The sequence below is a fragment of the Corvus kubaryi genome, unplaced genomic scaffold (genome assembly GCF_017639235.1).
Source record: "Corvus kubaryi isolate FWS band 111438036 unplaced genomic scaffold, C.kubaryi_AGA036_p1.0 37182, whole genome shotgun sequence".
NCBI classification, from domain to species: Eukaryota; Metazoa; Chordata; class Aves; order Passeriformes; family Corvidae; genus Corvus; species Corvus kubaryi.
The window spans coordinates 239,030-261,258 of NW_024581050.1; the positions used below are offsets into that span (position 1 = coordinate 239,030).

General features: G+C 53.4%; 1 protein-coding gene across 1 annotated transcript in view; it reads right to left on the minus strand.

Moving 5' to 3' along the window:
• The window catches only part of EXOC6B (exocyst complex component 6B), a 252,425-nt gene that overhangs the window by 75,315 nt on the left and 154,881 nt on the right, over nt 1-22,229 (minus strand). Inside the window, exons 9-10 of the mRNA XM_042021952.1 lie at nt 20,618-20,911; nt 19,199-19,378 (exon numbers count right to left, since the gene is read on the minus strand). Coding sequence (XP_041877886.1) covers nt 19,199-19,378; nt 20,618-20,911 — 474 coding nt within the window. The remainder of the gene's footprint in view (nt 1-19,198; nt 19,379-20,617; nt 20,912-22,229) is intronic.

Consider the following 22,229-nt stretch of genomic DNA (forward strand, 5'->3'; position numbering starts at 1 on the left):
CAGACCAACCTCTTCAGTTACAGCCACCAGAGACCTTCTCCAGCCCAACCTCCTTGGTAAAGCCACCAGAGATCTTCTCCAGCCCAGCCTGCTCAGTTACAGCCACCAGAGACCTTCTCCAGCCCAGCCCAGCCTCCACATGTTCCATCTGTGATGGGATCTTCCCACAGAGCTCAACGTCACCACCGCCTTCTTCCAAGGGACTCCCCTCTGGAAGTGCCCATGGCTGAGGGAAAGGTTAGGCCTTGCTGGGTGCAGCCCGGGAGAAGCTCAAATTCTCCCAAAGCTGGGGGAGCTTTGGGGTGCTCAGAGCTCCAAGTGCTCTCGTCACGTCCTAAGGCGGGCAAGACAACATCGCATCGATTATCAGAGAACCACGGAACGTTCGCGTTGGAATGGACCCTACAGCCCCTCTCATCCCACGGGCAGGGACACCTCCCACTACCCCAGGGTGCTCCAGGCCCTGTCCAACGTGGCCTGGACACTTCCAGGGACACTCTCTATGGCAGGTGGGACTGCACCATGAATTAAACCCATAGAAACAGGGAAATCCTTTGGCACAAGAGCGGGATTTTGCACAAACGCTCAGGCTGACAGCACAGGGAACGATCCCGATGCCTGCGTGTGCAACCCCACCAGGGTGGTTTGGATTGTGGTGCTGCCCTGAAAACAGCTCCAGGAGGAGATTATGTTCTCAAACGCTCACAAAAGACTCCTAACATGCTTTTCTGACACCCAGGCGTGGCTTAGGAGCTCCCACCGACTTTTACAAGCGCTTTACAAGCTGTGTTTAAACTGGGATTAAACGCGGAGTTTACGCCGCGTTTCCAGCTCTGCACCGCCGGTTTTGTTACGGCGACACGGCAACGTTTGATGCCTGTGCTGGGAAGGGTTTTTTCCCAGCTCCGCAAAGTTGGTTTGGGTCTTCAGGCCACATTCATCTTCAGCAGGAGGGGAAAAATGCATTTTTTATTTAAAAAAGGAGCCGAGCCGTGCGTTGCAGGGCATGGTGCTCCATCTCCCGCTCGCTGCCGCTCCCAGGCTCCGCAGCGTCCATCACTCACCTCCCAACAAACACCTGCACCAAAATGAAGATGAAGCATGGCAACCATAAAGTTTAGCAGAGCTCTGGGGTTTTTTCTTTGCTTTTCATCATTTGTTTGTGCTTTTCTGACACGTTGGGTTATTTAAAACCCCGCTCCTGCCAATTCCTCATCCCTGAAAGCTGCGGGAAGTGCGGCGCTGCCCGGCTGTGATTTTTCTTCATTACTTGCCACAGACACTGAGTTTTTGCTGTGGCCGAGGAGTTTTGACAGAAGCCTGGAATATCCTGAGTTCAGAGGGACCCTCAGGATCATGGATCCAACCCCTGTTCCTGCCCAGACCCCCCAACAGCCCCACCCTGGGCACCCCTGGCAGCGCTGTCCAAACGCTCCTGGAGCTCTGGCAGCCTCGGGGCCATGCCCATTCCCTGGGGAGCCTGGGCAGTGCCCAGCAGCCTCTGGGGGAAGAACCTTCCCTGATATCCAAACTGACCCTGCCCTGACCCAGCTCCAGCCCTTCCCTGGGTCCTGTCCCTGTCCCAGAGATCAGAGCTGCCCCACAAGGGGAAAATCCCAGTGGGTCTCCCCTGAGCCTCCTCTGCTCCAGCTGGACATTCCAAGTGCCCTCAACCTCTCCACGTGTCATTGAGATGTCCCAGATGGAAGCAGAGGATGGGAAATCAAAGGTCTGCCACCAAGCCCTAGGGCCAAGACCCTGCTGAGGACAGGGAACAGGGCTCCTGATCCTTCCTGGAAGAGCAGGAGAAAATCCCAAGAGGAGCTCATGCTCCACATCAGCGGGAATTTGCAGAGGGCTGTAACCCCTGGAGAAGCCTTGGAGGTTCTCACCCCCAGGTGAATCAGGGAATGGGTTGGGTGGGATCTTAAATCCCATCCCATTCCCACCCCATCCATGGGCAGGGACACCTCCCACCATCCCAGCTGGATCCAAGCCCCAGTGTCCAGCCTGGCCTTGGACATTCCCAGGGATCCAGGGGCAGCCCCAGCTGCTCTGGCAATTCCAGCCCAGCCCCTCCCCACCCTCCCAGCCAGCAATTCCTTCCCAACATCCCAGCCCAAGCTCCCCTTTCCCACTGGGAAGCCATTCCCTGCCTCCTGGCCCTCCATGCCTTGGCCCCAGTCCCTCTGCAGCTCTCCTGGAGCCCCTTTAGGCCCTGCAAGGGGCTCGCAGCTCTCCCTGCCTCCTTCCCTTCTCCAGGGGAACACCCCTCAAGACGAACTCCATGAGTTTCCCATGTGCTCACCTCTCCAGCCTGCCCAGGTCCCCGTGGATGCCCTCCGTTCCCACACCACGCAAAGGAAAACCCCCAGGAAGGTTTTCTGTCCCCACTGACCAAAACTGAAGAGGAACAGCCCTGTGACCCCCCAAGAACACACGGAGGTACCTGAAGGGTGACCCACACCTGCCCTGGGCACCAATCCCTGCTCAGGCAAAGAGTGAATGAGAAATGACACTGAGGGGGTGCAAAAGAGCCAACACTTGGGATGAAAGGTCACATCATGAAGTCCCAAATGGGGAAAATGGGATGGGAAAAGCGATTTAATCATCAGGGCTCGGCAGCACCACAGCTCTGCAAGGCTTCCCCCAGTGGAAGTGGCACTTCAGGATGTTCTTTATGGGAATGTTCTCCCAGGACTTGTTGCAGAGGTGGCAAAGGGAATCCAAACAAGCCCAGGAACAGCTTCTGGCTCAGCCTGCCCTCCTCCTGCCTTCTCCACACAGGATTAAGCCAGGCCTAAAACTGTTTCAGGTGCAAATGTCCATGGTCCACACTCTGAACCTGAATCTTCTCAGGCCAGCTGAGAACACTTTTATTTCTGTTATTCTTCAGCTTCAAACACCTGAAACTCTTTTCTTTAAAAAATACTCAGTTTTCCCTCTTAAAGAACACACAGATGCCTCACACTTTAGATCCAGTATTATCTGAAGAAAAGCAAAAGAATATGGAATTATTTCTTCTGCCTTTTGAGCCTGAATCCCTTTTCCCCTTGTATTTATTATCAGAGAACTCGGAGATGCCACAGGGCTTTCAATCACGGTGTTAAATGCCTGCTCAGAGAACAGAAGGCACCACCAGGGATGAGCAGCAGCTCCTGCCCTGGGCACCGAGATTTAAAACCCTCTCAGAATTTATGGCTTCCACTCCTTATAAATAAGACCGAACTTAATCCTTTCCTGCCTCACCCCTGCGCCCCACGAGTTACAGCAGCTCCTTATAAAGTCAGCCATGGCTTGTGAACATCAATTTCAGGCTATTTCCCCAGGAATACAGTGGGAAATCTGCTGGATAAGCAGCTGCTGCTGACAGGAGACAAACGAGCGCGTGGCCGCTGATCCATCAGCGCTAATAAGCCGCTGCCGCAGCTGAAGGCCGGGTGTATTCCCGCTTGGAGCGGCCGGGGCTGGCAGGAACCGAGCACATCCTCCTGCCACAGATGCCCATCTCGACTCTCCGGAGCTCCTTTGCGACGCAGCTTCACCCCACGGCGCTGGGGCTTTTCCGTGGGTCGTGCTCGGGTTTTCCTGCAGCGCTGGAAGAGCCGGACCCGCCGGCCCTGCTGCGGGACCCGCGGAGCCGAGCCCGGCACAGCCCCGACCCTCCCGAAACGCTCGCCCGCCCCACCCTCGGCGGCGGTGCCGGGACTTGTGCCTTGGCACGGAGCGGGGAGCTCCGAGGTGTCATCCCAGACGTCGCCGCTCCTGGAGAAGCCCGCGGGCTGCTCCGAGGAGCCGCTGCGCTCAGCCGGGACGGCTCCGAGCCCGCGCTAATTCCCTGATGATTTTCGGGAGCGTGGCAGAACCAGGGGCACTCCCAAAGGCTGTCCCCGTGCCAGCGCCCCGAGCAATATCGCTGGTGACGTCCTGATCCCGCTCCCCGGCGTGGCTCCAGCCCGGCTCCGTCGCTGTCTGGGTTTCAGGAACAACCTGCCCGGACACCCCGGTCCCTCCAGCTCAGGAACAATTTGTTCAAAGGGAAGGGTGAGATCTGGACAGGGAGCGAAGAGCAGGAATGTGACCATGGCCTGAGCTCTCTGCAGGGAAAGGGGGAAACAAACACCTCAAAGGCACCAACTGGGCAGAAAACTGAGGAGCTCCAAACCACGCGAAGCAATCCCAGAACAGCTCTGTAGGGTCACTCATTATTTAAGAGCTTTGCAAATCCCATTAAAACCTGGATTTGCACTGGGGAGAACAGGGATCACAGGTGAAAGCTGACAGATCTCCACGGTCAAGATGCCCAAACACCTCCTTGGTCCAGCCTCAGTCAAACAAAGCCATTCCGAGGGTGTCATCCAAGCAAAATCCATGGATTTATTGCTTTGCAGCTCAATCCGTTTGTAACCAGATTCCTGGCAACGAATCCCTCTGTCCACGGCTCCTGAGGGAACCTCGGGGTTCCCGTGACACCTCCCAAGGTGACGCCCGTGCCACGCAGGGTCCCTCTGGACACACGGGAAGGATCCAGAAAGTTCCCTGTGGCCATTCCAAGCACTGAAAGGGAGGAGCCAAACTCCAAAGCTCTCCCAAAGATGCAGCCAAGGGGCTCCTACCAGAGCACGGCACCACGGGATCCCTGAGGCTGGAAAAGCCCTCCAGGATCGCCGAGTCCCAGCCGTGCCCGATGCCCGGAGCACTGAGTGCCACCTCCAGGGCCGGGGACTCCAAACCTCCCTGGGCACTTCCAAAGCCCAACGTCCATCGCTACCCTCCACCAAGGCCATCCTACTTGAGGAGATCAGCCATGAAATCCTCTCTTTCCACCCGTATCCCGTCCCTGGGCAGAGAGGGAAGGCTCTGGATTCCCAGGAGCAGCCTCAGGGGAAGGGCCGCACGGAGGCTCCGGAGCCGGCCCCGCTGCCGGCAGCGTTTGTTTAGAAATGGCCAATCTGTTACCAATTAGGGAGAGGAAACGCCGAGAGGCTGCCTTGTTAATTAAGGAACTGGCTATCAAAGGACTCATTAAGAGCTACTGAAATGGAATGGTTGTTCAAATAAATACCCATTAATCTTCACGTGCAATCAGGAACACGCTGCCAGTCCCCACCACCCCGCAAGGAGCACCTCTGGCTGTCACGGAATCATGGAATGGGTTGGGATGGGCCTGAAGGATCAGCCAGGTCCACCCCTGACACCTCCCGCTGTCCCACCCAGCCGTGCACACTGCCAGGGATCCAGCCACAGCTGCCCTTCACCTGGTGGGGCCTCCTGCACTTCCCCTGGCCCAGACCAGGTGGGATTTGGCCCTGGAATGCAAACCCAGGTGCTGCTGCGGCACGGAGAAGCCTCCCACCGACTCTCCGAGGAACTGGCGCAGCGCTCCCGTGGGGAACAGAGCCTGACGGGCTCCAAGTGCTCTCAGCGTTTCCAATTTATCTTTTTTTTCTTTGTGCTACCAACAGAATTCCTTCTCCATCCGCAACCAGCGTCAGGACTGATTTAAGGATATTTAGATGTACAAATCCAGGGACTGCAGGCAGCAGAAAAGTGGGCCAAAACCTGGGAATTCTTCGGTACTAAATGTACCATTTTCTATAAACACCACGAGTTGTCCCAATAATTTCAACACCGAATTTCCTGACTTTCCCAATCCATAAGGCAGCGCTGGGATGTTTTGCAGAGGATGGAAACGTGATGGGGAAATAATGAGCAATTGTTTGGTAGCACAAACCCGAGGATAATCCCAGCGGATCCTCTCTGTGTGGCCACAGATGGAGACTTCAGACCCCGCAGACCTCCCAGGGCTCAGCTCCTGCTCCAGAGGCCTCTGGATCCCCTGGCTGCCCCAAATCCCCCTAAACTGGGGGCAAATTCAGTAAATCAGCTCTGGAAATTTTTCCTGCTTGCCCATGCCGTCCTGATTTGCCTTTTTAAAAAAAAAACCACTTCTGCACTCACTGAAGATGGCAAAAAAACCCCAAACCATCACCCAAAACCACGAACACTTCCCAAAACAAATGAACGATGAGTACTTGTACTTTTTAAAAATATTTTTAAGAGGTTTACTTAAAAAATAAACCTTTCATTAATTGCCCAGAAATCCATTTTCAACTGGACAAAGTGGGGCTTTTTGGAGGTTTTTTGCTGGATTTTTTTTTTCTGGTTTGTTTTGGGTGTTTTCAGCTTTGTTTTAGTTAAAAAAAACCCACACAAAACCAAACAAAACTCCTACCAAAAAAAAGACAACCCAAAAGCTGTGGATCTGCACTCAAGATCCTGCAAAGAAAAGGGTCTCCGGGACACAGGGGTCCAAAGGAACAAGGGAGAGCCCCAAGCAAGGAGACCCCAAGCCCAACTGATGTATCTGGCTGGTTGTCAACGTCACCCCGAGCTTGGTGGCCTCCAAAGGTGTTCCCTGGAGGCTGGAGCTCAGCTGGCACCAAGCACCGCCTTGGCCACACCACCTCCACGTGCACATCCCAAATGAACCCAGCAGGTATCAAGAAAACTCTCAGCTAATGAGTTCTATTTACTCGGCTTTGCAGCAGACTCTCGAAGAAGAAGAAATCCCTGTTTTGTCCCTAATTGTTATTTTTTATGGAAGGAGGGCAGGAGCAGAGCAGCTCCTGGTTCCAGCTGTGGCCTGGGCTCTGTGACCCCGCGGTGACGGCGCGCGGGGGGCGCGAGGGGCGGCTGACGTGTGGCCACTAACGGGCCCCGGCTCGCCGGTTTGATCCCTGGCTCTGAGGGGCTCTCCCAGGAGCTGGACACTGGAGCCCCTGCGTGGATTTACGGGGCTGGAAAAAGGGGCTGGAGCCAAGTCAGGAGGTGATGTTCCCACGGGTTTGGGATCTGCCGTGGAAAAGAAGAAGGAGGGAAAGCTTCCAGCCAAGGTTGGCTGGTGGGTCAGGGCTCCTGGGCACAGGGGAATGGCTGCTGGAGGAAAGGACATTCCTCAGCCTTGGAGCCATGGAATGCTCCCCAGCCTTAGACCAACGGGATGCTCCTCAGCATTGGAGCCATGGGATGGATGTTCCTCAGCACTGGAGCCATGGGATGGATGTTCCTCAGCATTGGGAGCCATGGGATGGATGTTCCTCAGCATTGGGAGCCATGGGATGGATGTTCCTCAGCCTTGAATCCATGGGATGGATGTTCCTCAGCCTTGGAGCCATGGGATGGATGTTCCTCAGCCTTGGAGCCATGGGATGGATGTTCCTCAGCACTGGAGCCATGGGATGGATGTTCCTCAGCATTGGAGCCATGGGATGCTCCTCAACCTTGGGAGCCATGGGATCCTCCTCAGTGCTGGACCAATGGGATGCTCCTTAGCTTTCGACCAAAGGGATTCTCCTCAGCCTTGGATCCACAGAATATTCCTCAGCCTTGGGAGCCATCTTCCTCAATGTTGGAGCCACGGGATGCTCCTCAACCTTGGACCCACAGGGTGCTCCTCAGCCTTGGATCCATGGAAAACTCTGAGCCTTGGAGCTCCTGATGCCCAGACTCAGGAAGAGAGGCAGAAGCTGCACACACGTTTCTTTGGGAAGGCGTCTTGGATTCCGCACACACTGGGACGCGTGGAATGGCCAACGTCACTGCCACCGCGACAACAGCGTCCCTTCCAACAGCCCCAGCACCCATCCTGCCATTCCCAGCTGATGGGACACGCACCCATGCCCCCATTTCCCAGCAATGGGAAGGGCCTCTTCTGCCCGGGATGTGCCATTCCAGAGGTGATCCCACGAATCGGAGTTGCTGGTTTGGGAGGAGGGCGGGTGCTTTGGGAGGGATGAACCTTGGGCTGGGAGCAAGGCAAGCTGTGGTCACCCATGGAAGAACCATCAGCAAATCGCCAGATTTCAACAAAGTTTCACCGCTGGAGCTTTTCCTGAGTAAAACTGGGATTTTAGTCTTGACTTTGACCATCCCTATCTCAGTTCAGGAGACAACTTCCCAGCAGGAAACACCTCACATTCACCACGGAAAACCTACGGGGAGCAGCACCAATTAACCCAGTTTCGAGTGGAATTTGCCTCCTGCAAAGACCAACTCAACTGGGACACTCCAAAGAGCCAAAAGTGGAGCTGCTCCCACCAACCTGGAAGGCCCCATCCCCTGCCTGACCCGGGATCTCTCCCAAACTCCTGTGGAAGGTGAGCCTGTTTTAGTGGCTACATTCCAGAGGTGTGGAAAAAACTCCACAAAGGGCTGTCCTTTGCCAGAGGCAAACATTGCCCACCTGGATGATATTTTGGGAAAATGGGATCCGACAACAGGACCAACACACGGCAGAGCTGAGCTCCCAACAGAAGCTCAGGGACAACTGGACAAATTAAAAAAAAAAAAATAAAAGGAAAAGGGGGAAGAAAAGCAAATCCAACAATTATCCTTACCACACCAAAAATAAACCAGCCACTGCAGCCCGACACAAACCCCTGACATTCCAATAAAAGAGGGAAAACCCTCGGCTGTGTCCGAGATGCCCAAGGTCAACAGCTGGAAGTATTTTGGCTGGAGCTGGGGGAAGCTCAAGGCAGAGGGAAATCGCACTGGGGGTGATGGTCACAACCAGCTCCCGCAGACAGCTCTGAAAGGGGCTTTTATTAAAAATATTTAATGCAGTTTTATCCAGTTCAGGGCTTTTTTGGGGGGGTTCTTCAATGATTTGTGGAGTAAGCTGCTCCATGGAAAGGCTTTTCCTCCGAAGGAATCAAGAGGTCTTGGCACCATGAGAAGGCTGAGAAGCAGAAGCAAAAACACCCAACAGCAAAAGCAGAGATCAAGGAGTTTGCAGGCACGGAAAATCGTGGGATTCAGGATATCAGAGGCTCTGGGATAAGAGCAGGCACAGACACAGGGTTTGTCCCTCTGTCAGAGTCAGCAAGCGACTTCTGCTGCATTATTCCTGTTAAATAGGGAACTAAATAAACAGGAGGAAGGGCAGGGGGTGGGCAAGGGAAGCACCTCGGGATGCAGCTTCTCTGAAGCCTTAGAGAGCCCCACAGCGGGCAGAGATCTCCTCTGGAAGCTCCACGGTTTGGAGCAAAGCTGGGCAGCTGCTGGGGGGAATTGGGATATGCACATATCCAAAAATCCAAGGACACAGAAGATTTCGTGATCGCCGTCTTTTTCCTTGTCCAACATCCGAAGGCAGGGCAGGGTGCTTTTAATGAAGTGGTTTTTGGGAGTCAACAGCATGGAAATTGTTGGGTGCAGAGCCTGGCTCACCCAGAACGAGCTGGAGCATCCGGCTGCTCTCCGGGCTCCTGGGATGCTGCAGGATCTCTCCAAGGAGCTCCACACCAGCCACGGGCGGGAAAGGTTCCTGCCAGTCCAGGTTGGGGGTGGGGCAGCACCACAGCTTGAGAAGCTCTAGGAATTACAGGCTTTATCCTTATTTGCCACTGGGTTTAACTGCGGCCACTCAAGAACCACCTGATCCCAACTCTCGCGCCAGGCTGGAAGTTGAGACTGGCATCAAAATCACGGAATCCTCCAATGGTTTGGGTTGGAAAAGACCTTAAAGCTCATCCCATTCCATCCCCAGCCATGGCAGGGACACCTTCCACTGTCCCAGGCTGCTCCAAGCCCCGTCCAACCTGGCCTTGGGCACTGCCAGGGATCCAGGGGCAGCCACAGCTGCTCTGGGAATTCCATTCCAGGGCCTCCCCATCCGCACAGGGAAGAATTCCTTCCCAATATTCCGGGTAAATCTCCCCTCTTTCAGCTTGAAGCCAAAACGTACACAAGGAGCTTGAAGTAGCCTTCATTTTTTTGGTGCTATTCGTGTCTCCCAAGGCTCTCTCCTGGTCCCTGTGTCCAGGATCCGAGACTTTCCCAGTTCCTTGATGCAAAGCAGAGCCGTGGCCCGGCCACGATCGGAGCGCGCGGCTCCAAACTGGAACGAGCGAGACCAAAAAAAAAAAAAAAAGGGGACATATTTCATCCTCCTCTTTTGTGGCTTTTATTTTCTTTTGTATTCGCTTTGGGAATAACATTCTTTCCATTGGGAAGAGCCTGATTTTCCATTAAATACAAAGCAGCTGCCATTTTGGAAACAAAAAGCTGATTAAATACAGATTCATTTTTTATTTTTTCCCTCACTTATGAAGAGCAAGAACCACGTTTGTTTCTGCTGATTTATCGGGGCAAAGCTGCCAATTACAGCAGCAGGAAAACTTAAAGGCAAGGACTTGAATCGCTCCATCTTCCCGAAATCATGTTGTAATTATAATTCGATGCCGGAGAAAAGGGGAGAGATGCAGAAGTTTGGAGCGCTTGCCCTCCCTCTGGGACAGTGACCCCGGGGGTTCCTCACCCTCTGCACACACAGGGATGCTCCAGATTGCCCACTGACGCAGATCCCAGCCCGTTGGGATGCTGGGGGAAGGCTCAGCACGCTGGGGTGACGCGCGGGGCCTGGAGGAGACACAACCGCTGCCCCACTGCGGGCCCAGATGTTGAACAGACTGGAAAAAAGGATGAGCTCCAAGGAAAAATCCCAACCCACCCACTCCATTGCTACTCCATGAGCCAGCAAAGCTCAGTCCAAGAGATTTTTCCAAGCAGACCCGAGTGACCAACAGAAGCAGCGTCCGAACCTTCAGCTCATTTTGTCTTTTCCTGCAAACTGAATCGTATCTTAAATTTCCATGTCAAAACCGAGGTGTTCTAGCTAAAAACCAGGGAGAAGATGGATGAAACAGGCAGATGGGGAAAGCTGCAGGAATTAGTGACTGGTTTGTAATTAACCCATCAGGTTCTCCTGATTTACTGCCCTTCGTGAAACCCAACAAAAAACTCCAGAGGATCACGAGAATTCCAGAAGGATCTGCACTTTGAAACGCTCTTCCCGCTCCTGCTATCCCACCTACCCAAGGCTGCAAGATCCAGGGAAAACACTTGTGGAAAGGCACTCTGTGATGGTCACAAAATCATTTTCACCCACACTGATGGCATCAACCAGGTGGCTCCCAGCTCTGAACAATGATCCCGAGCACCCGACTTTTCCATGCACCCTCAAGTCTCCCCTGCACAGGGACCCCAAAAGATGCTGCATCTGGAGGTTTGGGCTGCTCCCATGGACAGGTTAAGGAAGGTGTGGAGAGCTCTGGAAGCTGTTCACGGATGTCCCTTTGCACATTCCCAACTTAAGAGCCTCGGAAGAGCAGCGGAGGAAACAAGAGGAAATTGCAAATCCCATGATTTCCAGTAAATTTCCTAAAGGGTGAAAAAACCCCAACCCAAACTTTATCTCCTGGCAGGATTTTTGCAAGGTCCAGGCTGAGGCTCTGGAAGGAGAAGGCGCGTTTGGATTCCGTGTGCCAGGGCTGGAATTCCGGCTGCCAAATTCCCTGTGCCACATGTTCTTTATGGACAGAGGTGCAGGCAACAGAAAGCATCCGACAGCTTCACCAATCCCAAAATTCCACACCAGCCACGCTGAGGTGACTCCACAGAGGGAATGACACCTATGGAAGCACGGCCTGGTTTAAAGGATTTATGGGATTGGGCATTTTGGCTTCCATTAATTTTCCAGCTGCTGAAAGCAGACAAGGAAACCATGGAATTCCAGATAAGCCGGCTTAGCCAGACTCGAGTTTACAGAGCTGCTGGGTTAATCAGGGGTCAGCCTGCCCCATCCACAAAATCCATGGGATCTGGACACTCTGCTCCTTGTTTAAAGCACCACCAGCTCCTGTTTTGACCCCTCCATCCTAGCAAATATTTGGGATTTTGGAGACACTTAGGAAAGCCAGGAAAGGGCTGCTCCAGCCACCAGCCCATCTTCTCCCCCTCGAGTCATCCATGTTTTAAGGGAATTTGGCCCAACTTTCAGGCCAAGCAATCCCCTAAAAGACTTGGATCACCTCTGGAGTGGAAAGCCCCTGAGCCCCTGACGTGGAGGATCCTGGATGCTGCTCATGCCCTGTCCATGCCTGCATCCCACTTTTTCCACCTTTTAGACTTCCAGGAATAGCCACAACAACTTCCCACCGGACAAACGAAACTCTGCTAAAATTCCTCCTTTGTCCTGCTACTTTGTGCAATCCCATTTTTATTGTTCCCCCTCTTTCAGACGGACACGGACTCTTTCTGTGATTTATTCCCACCAATTAATCCCGACTACGTGGAGAACAGAAAATTAGGAGGGATGAAAGGAAAACCGGGATCTGTTGCCGTTAAGAACAAACCCGACTAAGAGCAGGCTGGCAAAGCCCCTCCATATAAAGGGATTACTCCATCCCTGACCCTTTCCAGGGGACCTCCAGGTATTATTTTCCATTGATTTACCTTAATGAAAGTAATGCCCCCCTCTCCATAGGAAGCTGACTCCAGAGCTGTCTAGGCACTGGATCCAATTAAAGGAATAAATACATCTGGCTTCTAAACGGCTCCAAGTCTGGAAAAGCCAGAGGGAAACGGGCTTTTTGCATCTCTCCCTCTTGGGCTACGCCCTGAGGACACCACGGAGGATGGTTGACATCCAACACCGCTCCTGGAAACCCCTGGCTGCAGGGAACGCCTGGAGCATCCCGGCTGCTCCGCGGCTCCGACGCAGCTTTGATGGGAGCCGGCCTGGGATTGCTTTAACGAGGCTCTGTCTCTCCAGGAGCTGGCGTTGATTTGAGGCCTCGGTGTTGACTTAGAAACCCCCCAGGTGCCTGGAGCCTGCAAATACTCCAGGCTTAGCTAGGCTCAGTTTCCAGGGAAAGGGGCGCAAGCATCCCACCGGAGCAGGGAATATCAGTCGGCATTCCCATGAAAAGCAGGGAATAAAGGCTGGAAAGCAGAAGCAGGGTCCAGGCTCTGAATGTGACAACCCCACAGAATGCCCAGGCAGGCTTTGCTGCCAGGGGCCTGGGTTTGCAGACGTGGGAATAGAGGAAACAAGGCGGCTGCAGAGCACTTTGTTTGCCGTCTATCCCTGGAAGTGCCGCGGGTTTTCCTCCCGCACATGGAACAAGCAGAGGTGACAACAATCACAGGGGGTCGCTGAACCAGAAGGAAGGTCTGAAAGGTCTCCTTGGCTTTTTTTTTTGGTGCTAATTGGCCAAATCCAAACAGGGAGGTAGCACAAGTCAAGAATCCACATTATTTTCTGGAGAAAACCATGGAATCACGGAATGGTTCGGGTTGGAAGGGACCTTCAAGATGATCCAGTTCCAGCCCCTGCCATGGGCAGGGACACCTCCCACTATCCCAGGTGGCTCCAAGCCTCGTCCAGCCCGGCCTGGGACACTTCCACTCCAGTCTGAGGGAAGGCTTAGTGTCCAATCCCTCAAACCAGGAGGAACTGCCAGCTGGAATCCCCATGGGAATTTCTCTGAACAAGGAGCGAGGGGGGATTTTACAAACATCTCTTCTCTTTGGAGCAGAGGATCCCATCAAGCTTTCCCTAATACCAGGCATTTCCCCTAATTCCCTGCAAATTTAGGTATTCCAAGGCGATAAAAGGAGCCATTTCAATGCTCTAAAATCAACAATTTAGTGACCCCTTGGGAAGGAAATCCTTCCCATCAGCTTCTGATTTATCCCAGAATTATTTATCCTATTGATTCGAACTTTTCATCCATCTTTTCCTTTCCTCCTGGCTCACACAAAGGACCTTTTCTGGTTCAACTGCCCCCCAAGCCTGGAGGTGGGAGCAGAGCAGAGCCAAGGCGCAGGACATGGCGTCCGGTACTCACCGACATGGTAGAGTGGACATCTACCTCCCCCTACAGAGGACAACACAGGAGGTCAAGGTCAAAGGCAGAACAGAGCAAAGCAACAGGACAAAGGCAGAAAGGACCCCAAAGGTCATCAGAGGTGCCCACAACCCCCCGGCGCTCCAACACGGCTCCGACAAATCAGCGAAGGATTGGAAAAGCAAAATAGGGGCTCCTGGAAGCTGCTTGGAGGAGGAGGAGGAGGAAAATAAAGTACCACAAGAGCAGTTTTGGTGTCATTAAAGTGTCACAGAATCCTGGAATGGGTTGGGTTGGGAGGGACCTTAAAGAGCATCTTGATCCAAGCCCCATCCATGGGCAGGGACACCTCCCACCATCCCAGCTGGATCCAAGCCCCAGTGTCCAGCCTGGCCTTGGGCACTGCCAGGGATCCAGGGGCAGCCCCAGCTGCTCTGGCAATTCCATCCCAGCCCGGAATTCCTTCCCAAGATCCCATCCAGCCCTGCCCTCTGGCAGTGGGAAGCCATTCTCTGGGTCCTGGCCCTCCAGGCCTTGTCCCCAGTCCCTCTCCAGCTCCCCTGTCTGCTCTCCAAGTCACCATCCCTGTTCCTCAGCAATCCCACCTGCAAGAGGTGATGGATGTCGAACCCTGGGGGTGACAGCTGGGATCAGCTCCAGCAGGACTTGCTCAGCTCTTCCAAGGGCCAGGGGAGTTACTTAAGCACAGCCTGGACTTGTGCAAACCCAGAGGTGACTCTGGTGCTCCTGAGATGTTTTCCTGATGGTTATTTTCCACTTGGGTCCCTCCCAGCGCGGCCGAGGCTGCGGTTGGTGCAAAGTTCACGGCATTTCGCTTCCATGCACAGGGCCTTGGCTTATAAATATTCCAGAGGGATTTGACTTTTCAAATAAAAACACAGGCAATCGTTCTCTTTGGAAAGAAAATAAACACTTGCAAAGCTCTTTCTACCAGAGCAAGAGCTGCCGGGGCCGTTCGTTTGCGAGGGGGAAGAGATGCCAAGAGAAGGCAAAAACCATCGCGGCTCCAGCTGAAATCTGTGCCTGCCATCTGGCAAAAATAAGCAGAAAAGGGAGGAAAAAAAAAAAAATAGGGAAAAAAAATTCCCCTCTGCAGAGGGTTCACACTGAAGTGCTCAACAGCAGAGGTTGGATTTGTTGGATCGCTGAAAGATTGCTTCCCCTTCCCGGGTCAGCTTCACCTCTTGACCTGCCCTGATTCCCTTCCAAAGGAGGTTATCGAGATACAAGACTAACAGAGGATTAAAGGAAACTGAAAATAAAAACAAAACACCCCCCCTTCCCCCAGCCCCGCTCCCCTCCCCCAAGAAAACATCCTTGCTTTGTTAACCTGACAGTTCAGGGGAGGTGTTGACACAACCCTCCATCTCTGAGGAGCTTAATGTCAACAAATCAGTGTGTTTGGAGTAGCCCTGTCAATGCCATTTACATTAACTTGTCCAACAAGAAATAAAAACAACAATCAGCCATCAAAGACAAAAGGCTTTTTCAGTCATTCTTTGCAAAGTCTTAGGCTGGAAACGTTCATTTTTGGAGGCCGTGGCCCTTTGCTTGCTGAAAACCAGAAACCACCTTTTTTTTTTTTTTTTTCAGGCCTAAAATACTTTTTGTACTAAATTTTTTTTTTCCCCCTTAAAAAAAAAGAGGTTTTTCTTTTAAAGGAGACCTGAACATCCCATATTAATGAGCCCCACAGCAGCAGCAGGAACCGACTCTCCCTGGTTAACGCAGGAAGAGGGCGGCCTCGGGAGCCAAATGTTAATTATGCTTTGATTCCCATCAGCGTTTTATTTGCTTGGAGACATTTTTGGGCACTTAGTGGAGCATTTTGGAATTGTGGCTCTAAACCACCATGACCATTTCATGCAGCACTGGCATGCACCAAAACCCCGGGAAGTCCTCCGTGAACTTTTCCTGCCCCCCGGCACACGCTGTCCCCACGGCACTGGTGAGGGCTCAGCGTCCCCCAGAAAACTGCAACGTGCAAATAAATTCCAGCAATTCCCAAAATCACGTGGTTTTCATCATCTCCCACATGCCTAATCCAAAGGAAAAATTCAGAATTGCAATTCCTGCTTGAGCTCTAGAGAAAATGGAGACTCCTTAGGCCAATCCACCAGCCAGGGTTTTGGGCTGGGTTGTTTTTGCTGGGTGCCCAGAGAAATGGTGGAGGCCTCACCCCTGGAAAAATCCAAGGCCAAGGCTCGGGACAACTTGATCCAGCTGAAGATGTCCCCCAGAAAAGTGCAATATGCAAATAAATTCCAGGAATTCCCAGAATCAAGTGGTTTTCATAATTGCCCACAAAGCCTGCTCCAAAGGAAAAATTAGGGACTGAAATTCCTGCTCGAGGCCTAGAAAAAGTGGAGACTTTGGGCCACTCCATGAGCCAGGATTTTGGGCTGGGTTATTTTTGCTGGGTGCCCACAGAGGTGGTGGAGGCCTCACCCCTGGAAAAATCCAAGGCCAAGGCTCAGGACAACCGGATCCAGCTGAAGATGTCCAGAGTAGGTGACCTTTAAGGGGCCCTTCCAACCCAAACTATTCAAAACAATCGTTCTGGAATTCCCAAGAAATACAGGAAAAATTCAGCCTAAAGAGGGAAACACAAACCCTAATCCCAAAGCCTGGCTCAGATTCCTTTCAGCTCCTCTTCACCCCCTCTCCAATGTTGGGTCTCAAGGATCTTCCAAGGCCACTTGACCTGCCCCGGGGCCAGCTGGAGCCGTGACCCCAGAGAGGTTTTCCTGCAGCTCCGTCGGGACAATGGGATTACTCGGCCCCGTCACGGTGCATTTCTGCAGCCTCAGGACTTTGGGCTCTGTTCTTTTCCATGACAGGGCTTTTTGGAGGTGTAATTTTAGCTCAGCAACTCCGACAAGCCCGGGCTGAGGTTCCCTGATGGGCAGTGGAGGCGTCATTCCAGCTGGGACAAAGGGCAGGGGAGCAGCTCCTGCCACCGCCTCCTCTCCCGACAGGGACACGCTTCCAACCAAACCGCACCTTCCAACACCAGGGGAACGCTTTTCACTTGTCCAAAATCCCACAAATCCAACAGGAATCAGCTCTGGAAGACAGAGGCATTTCCAAACCAGACAGGAGACCAGGAATGGGTGGTGCTGCACACAGAAATGGAGATGCTCCAAGGCTGCCTCATCCCAGGATGGGGCACAGTCCTGGAGCTCCTGGCAGTGTGGAAATCCTGGATTTTATAGGACCAGGCTGAAAACTCATCTCACACAAGGCAGCAGCTCCTCTCAGACCCCAAAACTATCGTGCTTTACTTCCAATCACACCTCTGGTGGACTGGGATGGGTTTGGATCAGCAGCGTAGGAACAGCTCCACCTTGTCCCCAGAACCCTGAATATCCTCCTGGAGCTGGAATTCACCCTTTCTGGAGATGTTCCCTCACCCCTCTCGCTCTTTCTTTCCCCAGCTGATGCTCATCCCACATTTTTGGTGCTTTAACAAACACCTCCATCATTTTCTGCATCACTTTGGACAACCCCTTCACCTCCTGCGCTTCAGCAGCAAAGCCCAGGAATTTCAATGTGCTCCCAAATCAGCCACTGGAAAAATCTCCTGAACCCTACAAGGATGAAAAACCTCGCCACCAAAGGATCTGGAGGCCTTTGGGATGCAGCCTGGTCCTTCCTGGCTCGCTCTTACCCACCATTGCCCACAGTTTGGGTGAACCAGCAGCAACGTCAGGAAAAAAACCTCAGTAAATATTAAAAAATCCCAAACCTGCAGCTCCCACAGACCTGCAGCTGCCCGAACCAGGCTGCAGCACGTTCCCAAGGTGCCTCCTCTGTCTCAGCAGGCTTTGGGGAGGCTCTGGAGATCGGGGGCTGCCCAGCACATCTGAGCTTCTCCTCAGCTGTGGCTTTTCTTACCCAGTTCTGGCAGACAAAAGGCTGCCTCCATCTGTCCTGGTGCTTTTTAGACCAATTCACGTCCTCCCAGCCTCCAAACCAACCCTGGCTGGCTCCAAAAGGAAACATTAATATTTAAGGAAGATAAATCACTCCTGGCCCACCTCATAAATCACTGTGGGCATCCCTCCCCAGCTCATCTCTGCTGCTTCATGCTCCGGTGCAGAGACCAATCTCCCTGTCAAATTCCATTACTGCCTCCTGAATATTCCCAGCACGATGGGTGGAAGCCTCCAGGTGCTACCCCAGCCCTGTGCAGCCACAGCTCCTTTTTTAAGGAGAAATCCAGCCGTTTCCAGCACCTCCTGGCTCCAGAAGGCACCTGCCACACTGCCTGGGGACATTTGGGACAAACCTGGCCAGGGAGACAGATCAAAGTCCGTCCCGTCTCTCTGCTCAGGAGGTAGCACTTCATTTATCAGTTTATTGATCAGTTTGTCCCACTGAGAACAGAGCTGAGAAAGCAACTTCTCCTCAACACAGGTGCAGAGGAGCGGGGAAGCCACTTCCAGATCCCTTTTGGGGGCTTCTCCCCCACAGCGAATCCCTGTGAGCTCCCTCCTGCTCCCAGATCTTCCTGCTGGGATAGGGATGCCCAAAGACACGAGCCAGGCCCGAGGCTGCACAATTTGGGGGTGCAGCACTTCCCAAAACCGCTCTGGAGGGCTGAGACCTCCTTCCAGAGGAGAATCCCAGGGCACAGACAGAGTGAAGGAAGCTGCCACATCACATCTTCCCTTCCTGTTTATTCCCAAACTCCTGAAAGATGCCCAGCGTGGGGACAGCCCCGGGCACCCAGCACCAGCACACAAATCCCAGCTTCATAAAGAAAGAAAGAAGATCTGAAATCGCTTTTAGAGCAGGCACAGAGTTGGGGGGATTTGCTGTTTCCAAATACCTGCTGATCCCAGCTCCGGCTGAGCGTGTATCCACACAGCTCAGAACAAATCCCATTCAGAGGAGGGGAAAAAGCTGTCGGAGCAACAGCGAAGCTCCCGGGTGATTGGATTTTTCCTACCAAGGAGACACCGCTCAGCCGGCTGCAAAAAGCACCATCAAGCACATTTCTGATGGCAACAGCAGCGTAAACACAGGGGGACTTTGGAGAGCAGAGAGAAGAAAGAAACATATGGTGCCTTGCAACGGAGCAACATTGGGATGGGAGGCATCAGGGACTTGACAGGCACTTGGAAATGCAGCTGTAGTTCCAGTAACGCACCCATTTTTTGGGAAAAAAAAATCCTGGATGGCCATTAGCTGGAAGTTAAAATATCTAAAATATAGGTGGGGAGTGAATTATGATCCTGCTGGTACATGGTGGGCTGGGACAGAGCCTCAATCCCATAAAAAATTCAGACTTGCAAATCATTGGGAGGCTCCCACTGAAGCCCAGCTTGTGGTGACACGTGAAGCACCTGCCTAAATAAACAGAATTTGTTCCTTCATCCTTGGCAGCGCCAGGCCCCGTTTCCAGCACAGCCCATCACGTCGGGGTTCCCCCAACACCCTGGAGCAGAAGGGAGGGAAGGGGCGGCCTGGCTCACCGGGAGGTGGGTGAAGACGGCGAAGGTGCTGCGCAGGAAGCCGATGAGATCCACCAGGTAGTCACTGGCCCTGCTGCCCGGCTCCAGAGCCATCCAGTCGTAGTCTGCCAGCTGCAGGAACTGATCGATCTTCTGGTTGAGGTTGGTGTAGATCTCCTCCTCGGCGGCATGCCGGGCGTCCTGGGAACGAGACCCGACGTGGGATGGGGGCTCCACACCACCCAGACCCCACATGGGATAGTGGGATGGGGGCTCCACACCACCCAGACCCCACATGGGATGGGGGCTCCACACCACCCAGACCCTACATGGGATGGGCTGGGATGGGGGCTCCACACCACCCAGACCCCACGTGGGATGGGGGCTCCACACCACCCTCCAACAGGGTGGGAGCTTCACTCAACCTTTAGACCAGGAGGTGACACAACCCCAAAGCTCGAGGAGGCAACCACGAGGCTGCTGCAGCCTCAGGCTGGTGGGACAGGGGCCCCCAGGTCGTGGTGGGCAAGATCAGGGAGGATTCTGCCTCTGACGTGACCTGGGGACCACGAGGAGCAATCCAGAGGAGAGGGAGGAGAGACTGGCTCCCTTGGTGGGAGCCTGGTGTTCACAGCACCAAGGCTGTGGTTCAGTCCTGGGTGGGAGCTGATGATCCTTGTGGGTCCCTCCAGCTCAGAATATCCCATGATTCTGAGATGGGAAAGGAACATCCCAGATGGAAACCCCACCAAACCCAGCGCAAGGCTGGGGTCCAGGAGCCTCCCTGCCAAAACAAGGGCAGGAAACTCAGCTTTAAGCCAGGACGGACCTCCCTGGGGACATGAGAGTGAGTTATCCCACGGCAAAACCTCACCAAGCCAATTCCTGCTGTTCCCACCTGTGGACCTCCACGGGACACAACTCAGACACCCCGCACTCGACCCAACCAGATTCCATATAAAGCATCTGGGGGAACACTCCTGGGGTGGGATTTAAAGGCTGGGAATTCTGGGGGTTTCTGTCAGCCCTGGTTTTTAGGGGATAATGCTAAAAGGAGTGGAAAGAGAGAGAAATATAAATTCTGGAAATCTTTCTCCTGGGTGGAAGAGGAGCCTGGTGTGCACGGTCAGTTGTGTTAACACTGCGCTCCAACAGCGAAGTGAGAATTCATTTAAGTAAGAAATAAATTATCAGGCTTTTGTTTAAAATCTCCTTAATCCTTTAGCTAATTAGGGCTGTAAATTAAGGAAAAAGCCTCCCACGATCTCGACAGCAGCAACGCTCCGAAGGACAAACCCAAAGCGATGGCGCAACCTTCCCAAAATAGGCTGGAATTATCCTTGGGCTCAGCCCAGCTGCCTCCCAGGGCTCCTGCAGCAGCAGATCCCTGCCAGCAGCCACCCAGGGCCCTCCCGGGGGAGGAACCCCGGCCCCGCTCACCTTGAAGGTGGTGGTCCCGTAGAGCTTGGTCGTGTGGACGGTCTCGGGAAGGACGTTGGTGATGTTGGTGATGAACTCCTCCAGGAACTTGCAGGACTTCTCCAGATGGGTGGTGTTGATGATGATCTGCACCAGCTGGGAAGGGCAAAGAAGGGTTTCAGCGCCGGTGCTGCCGAAGCCAGGGCCGTGCCAGGTGAAGGGATGCCAGTTCCGTGGAATCCTGGCATGAAAAGCTGACACTGCAAACACCCCGAGCTTTGCTGCGGGCTCCAGTCTCTCCTCCTTTAACAACACCTAAATCCAAGATAATTTGGGGGGAAGCGTTTCCCATGACAGCCACTGATACCACGGAAGGTGATTTTTTTTTTGGAAGGGCTTTCCTACATTGAGCCGTCACTCAGGGCTCCCGTCAGCGCCGCTCAAACACAACAGGGGCTCCCAAAAAAACTGCCAGCACCAGTCAGGAGGCTCCTGGCTGCCACTGAACCCGAAATAACTCAAACTTGAGTGACGCCGAGCAGCATCACACGGGCCCCGAACAAAGGAACCACGAGGTTTGGCGCTGGGAGGTGTGGGGTGAGCAGATCCCTGCCAGCCCCCCGGGGCAGCAGAACGCCCTGGGTTGATGTCACTGAATTGCTGGAGCGTGGTGGGGCTGTCTGGAGCCACCTGCCGTGCGGGGAGGATTTGGGAACACTCCCAAATCTGAAGGGGATTGGATTAATCAGCGATTGCGAAGGCGCGGGGGCAGAAATCCTGAAGTGACACCACAAAGATCCCAGCACCCAACTGCTGCTGGTGCTGGTGGGATCACAAGGGGGATGGGGACACTTTGGGAGGTTCAGCCTGGGCACTGGGAAGGAAAAGAGACATCAGGAAGGTGGTGCAGAACTGGAATGGGGTGTCCGGAGAAGCTGTGGGATGTGTGGGAGAAATGAGAAGTTGGGTGGGGAAAGCTATGGTTGACACGATCCAAGGCAGTAATTATTAATTAAACAATTAATAACTCCTTGTTTAATAGCAGCACCCAGAGGTCCCACCTATCCTGGGCACCAGGTGCAGCTTTAAAGGGATTAAAATCATCAGAAACTGGATTTTGTACAGAAAAAAAGTATGGACCATGGAAAGGAAACCCCAAATTAGGGTTTGTGCTGCAGCAATGTGCTGAAACCACTCAAACACCACCTGAAAACGAGAACTGCTCCCCCATTCCCTCACATTTCCCACTTGGATCTTCTCTGGTGCTCCCTGAAGTCCTCTGACTTTTATTCAGATTTATAACGTTGCCCAAAATGAAGAGGGCAAAATCCACAACCAACAGCAAAAAACCCCTTTTTTCCCCCAATCTGAAGTTCCCCACTTTGTACAACAACGCTGAGCAGGCCCCTTGTTTTCCAAGCAAACATTTCACGGAATGCTCCAAACCAGCACCTCTAAAGGTGCTTGAAGGAGCTCTAAGGACCTTCCTGCCACCCTGCCCTGGAATCACACAGTCCAGGAATGCTGTGGGTGGGAAGGAATCTTAAAACTCATTTATTCCACCACGGGCAGGGACAATTCCACCATCCCAGGCTGCTCCAAGCCCCAGTGTCCAGCCTGGCCTTGGACATTC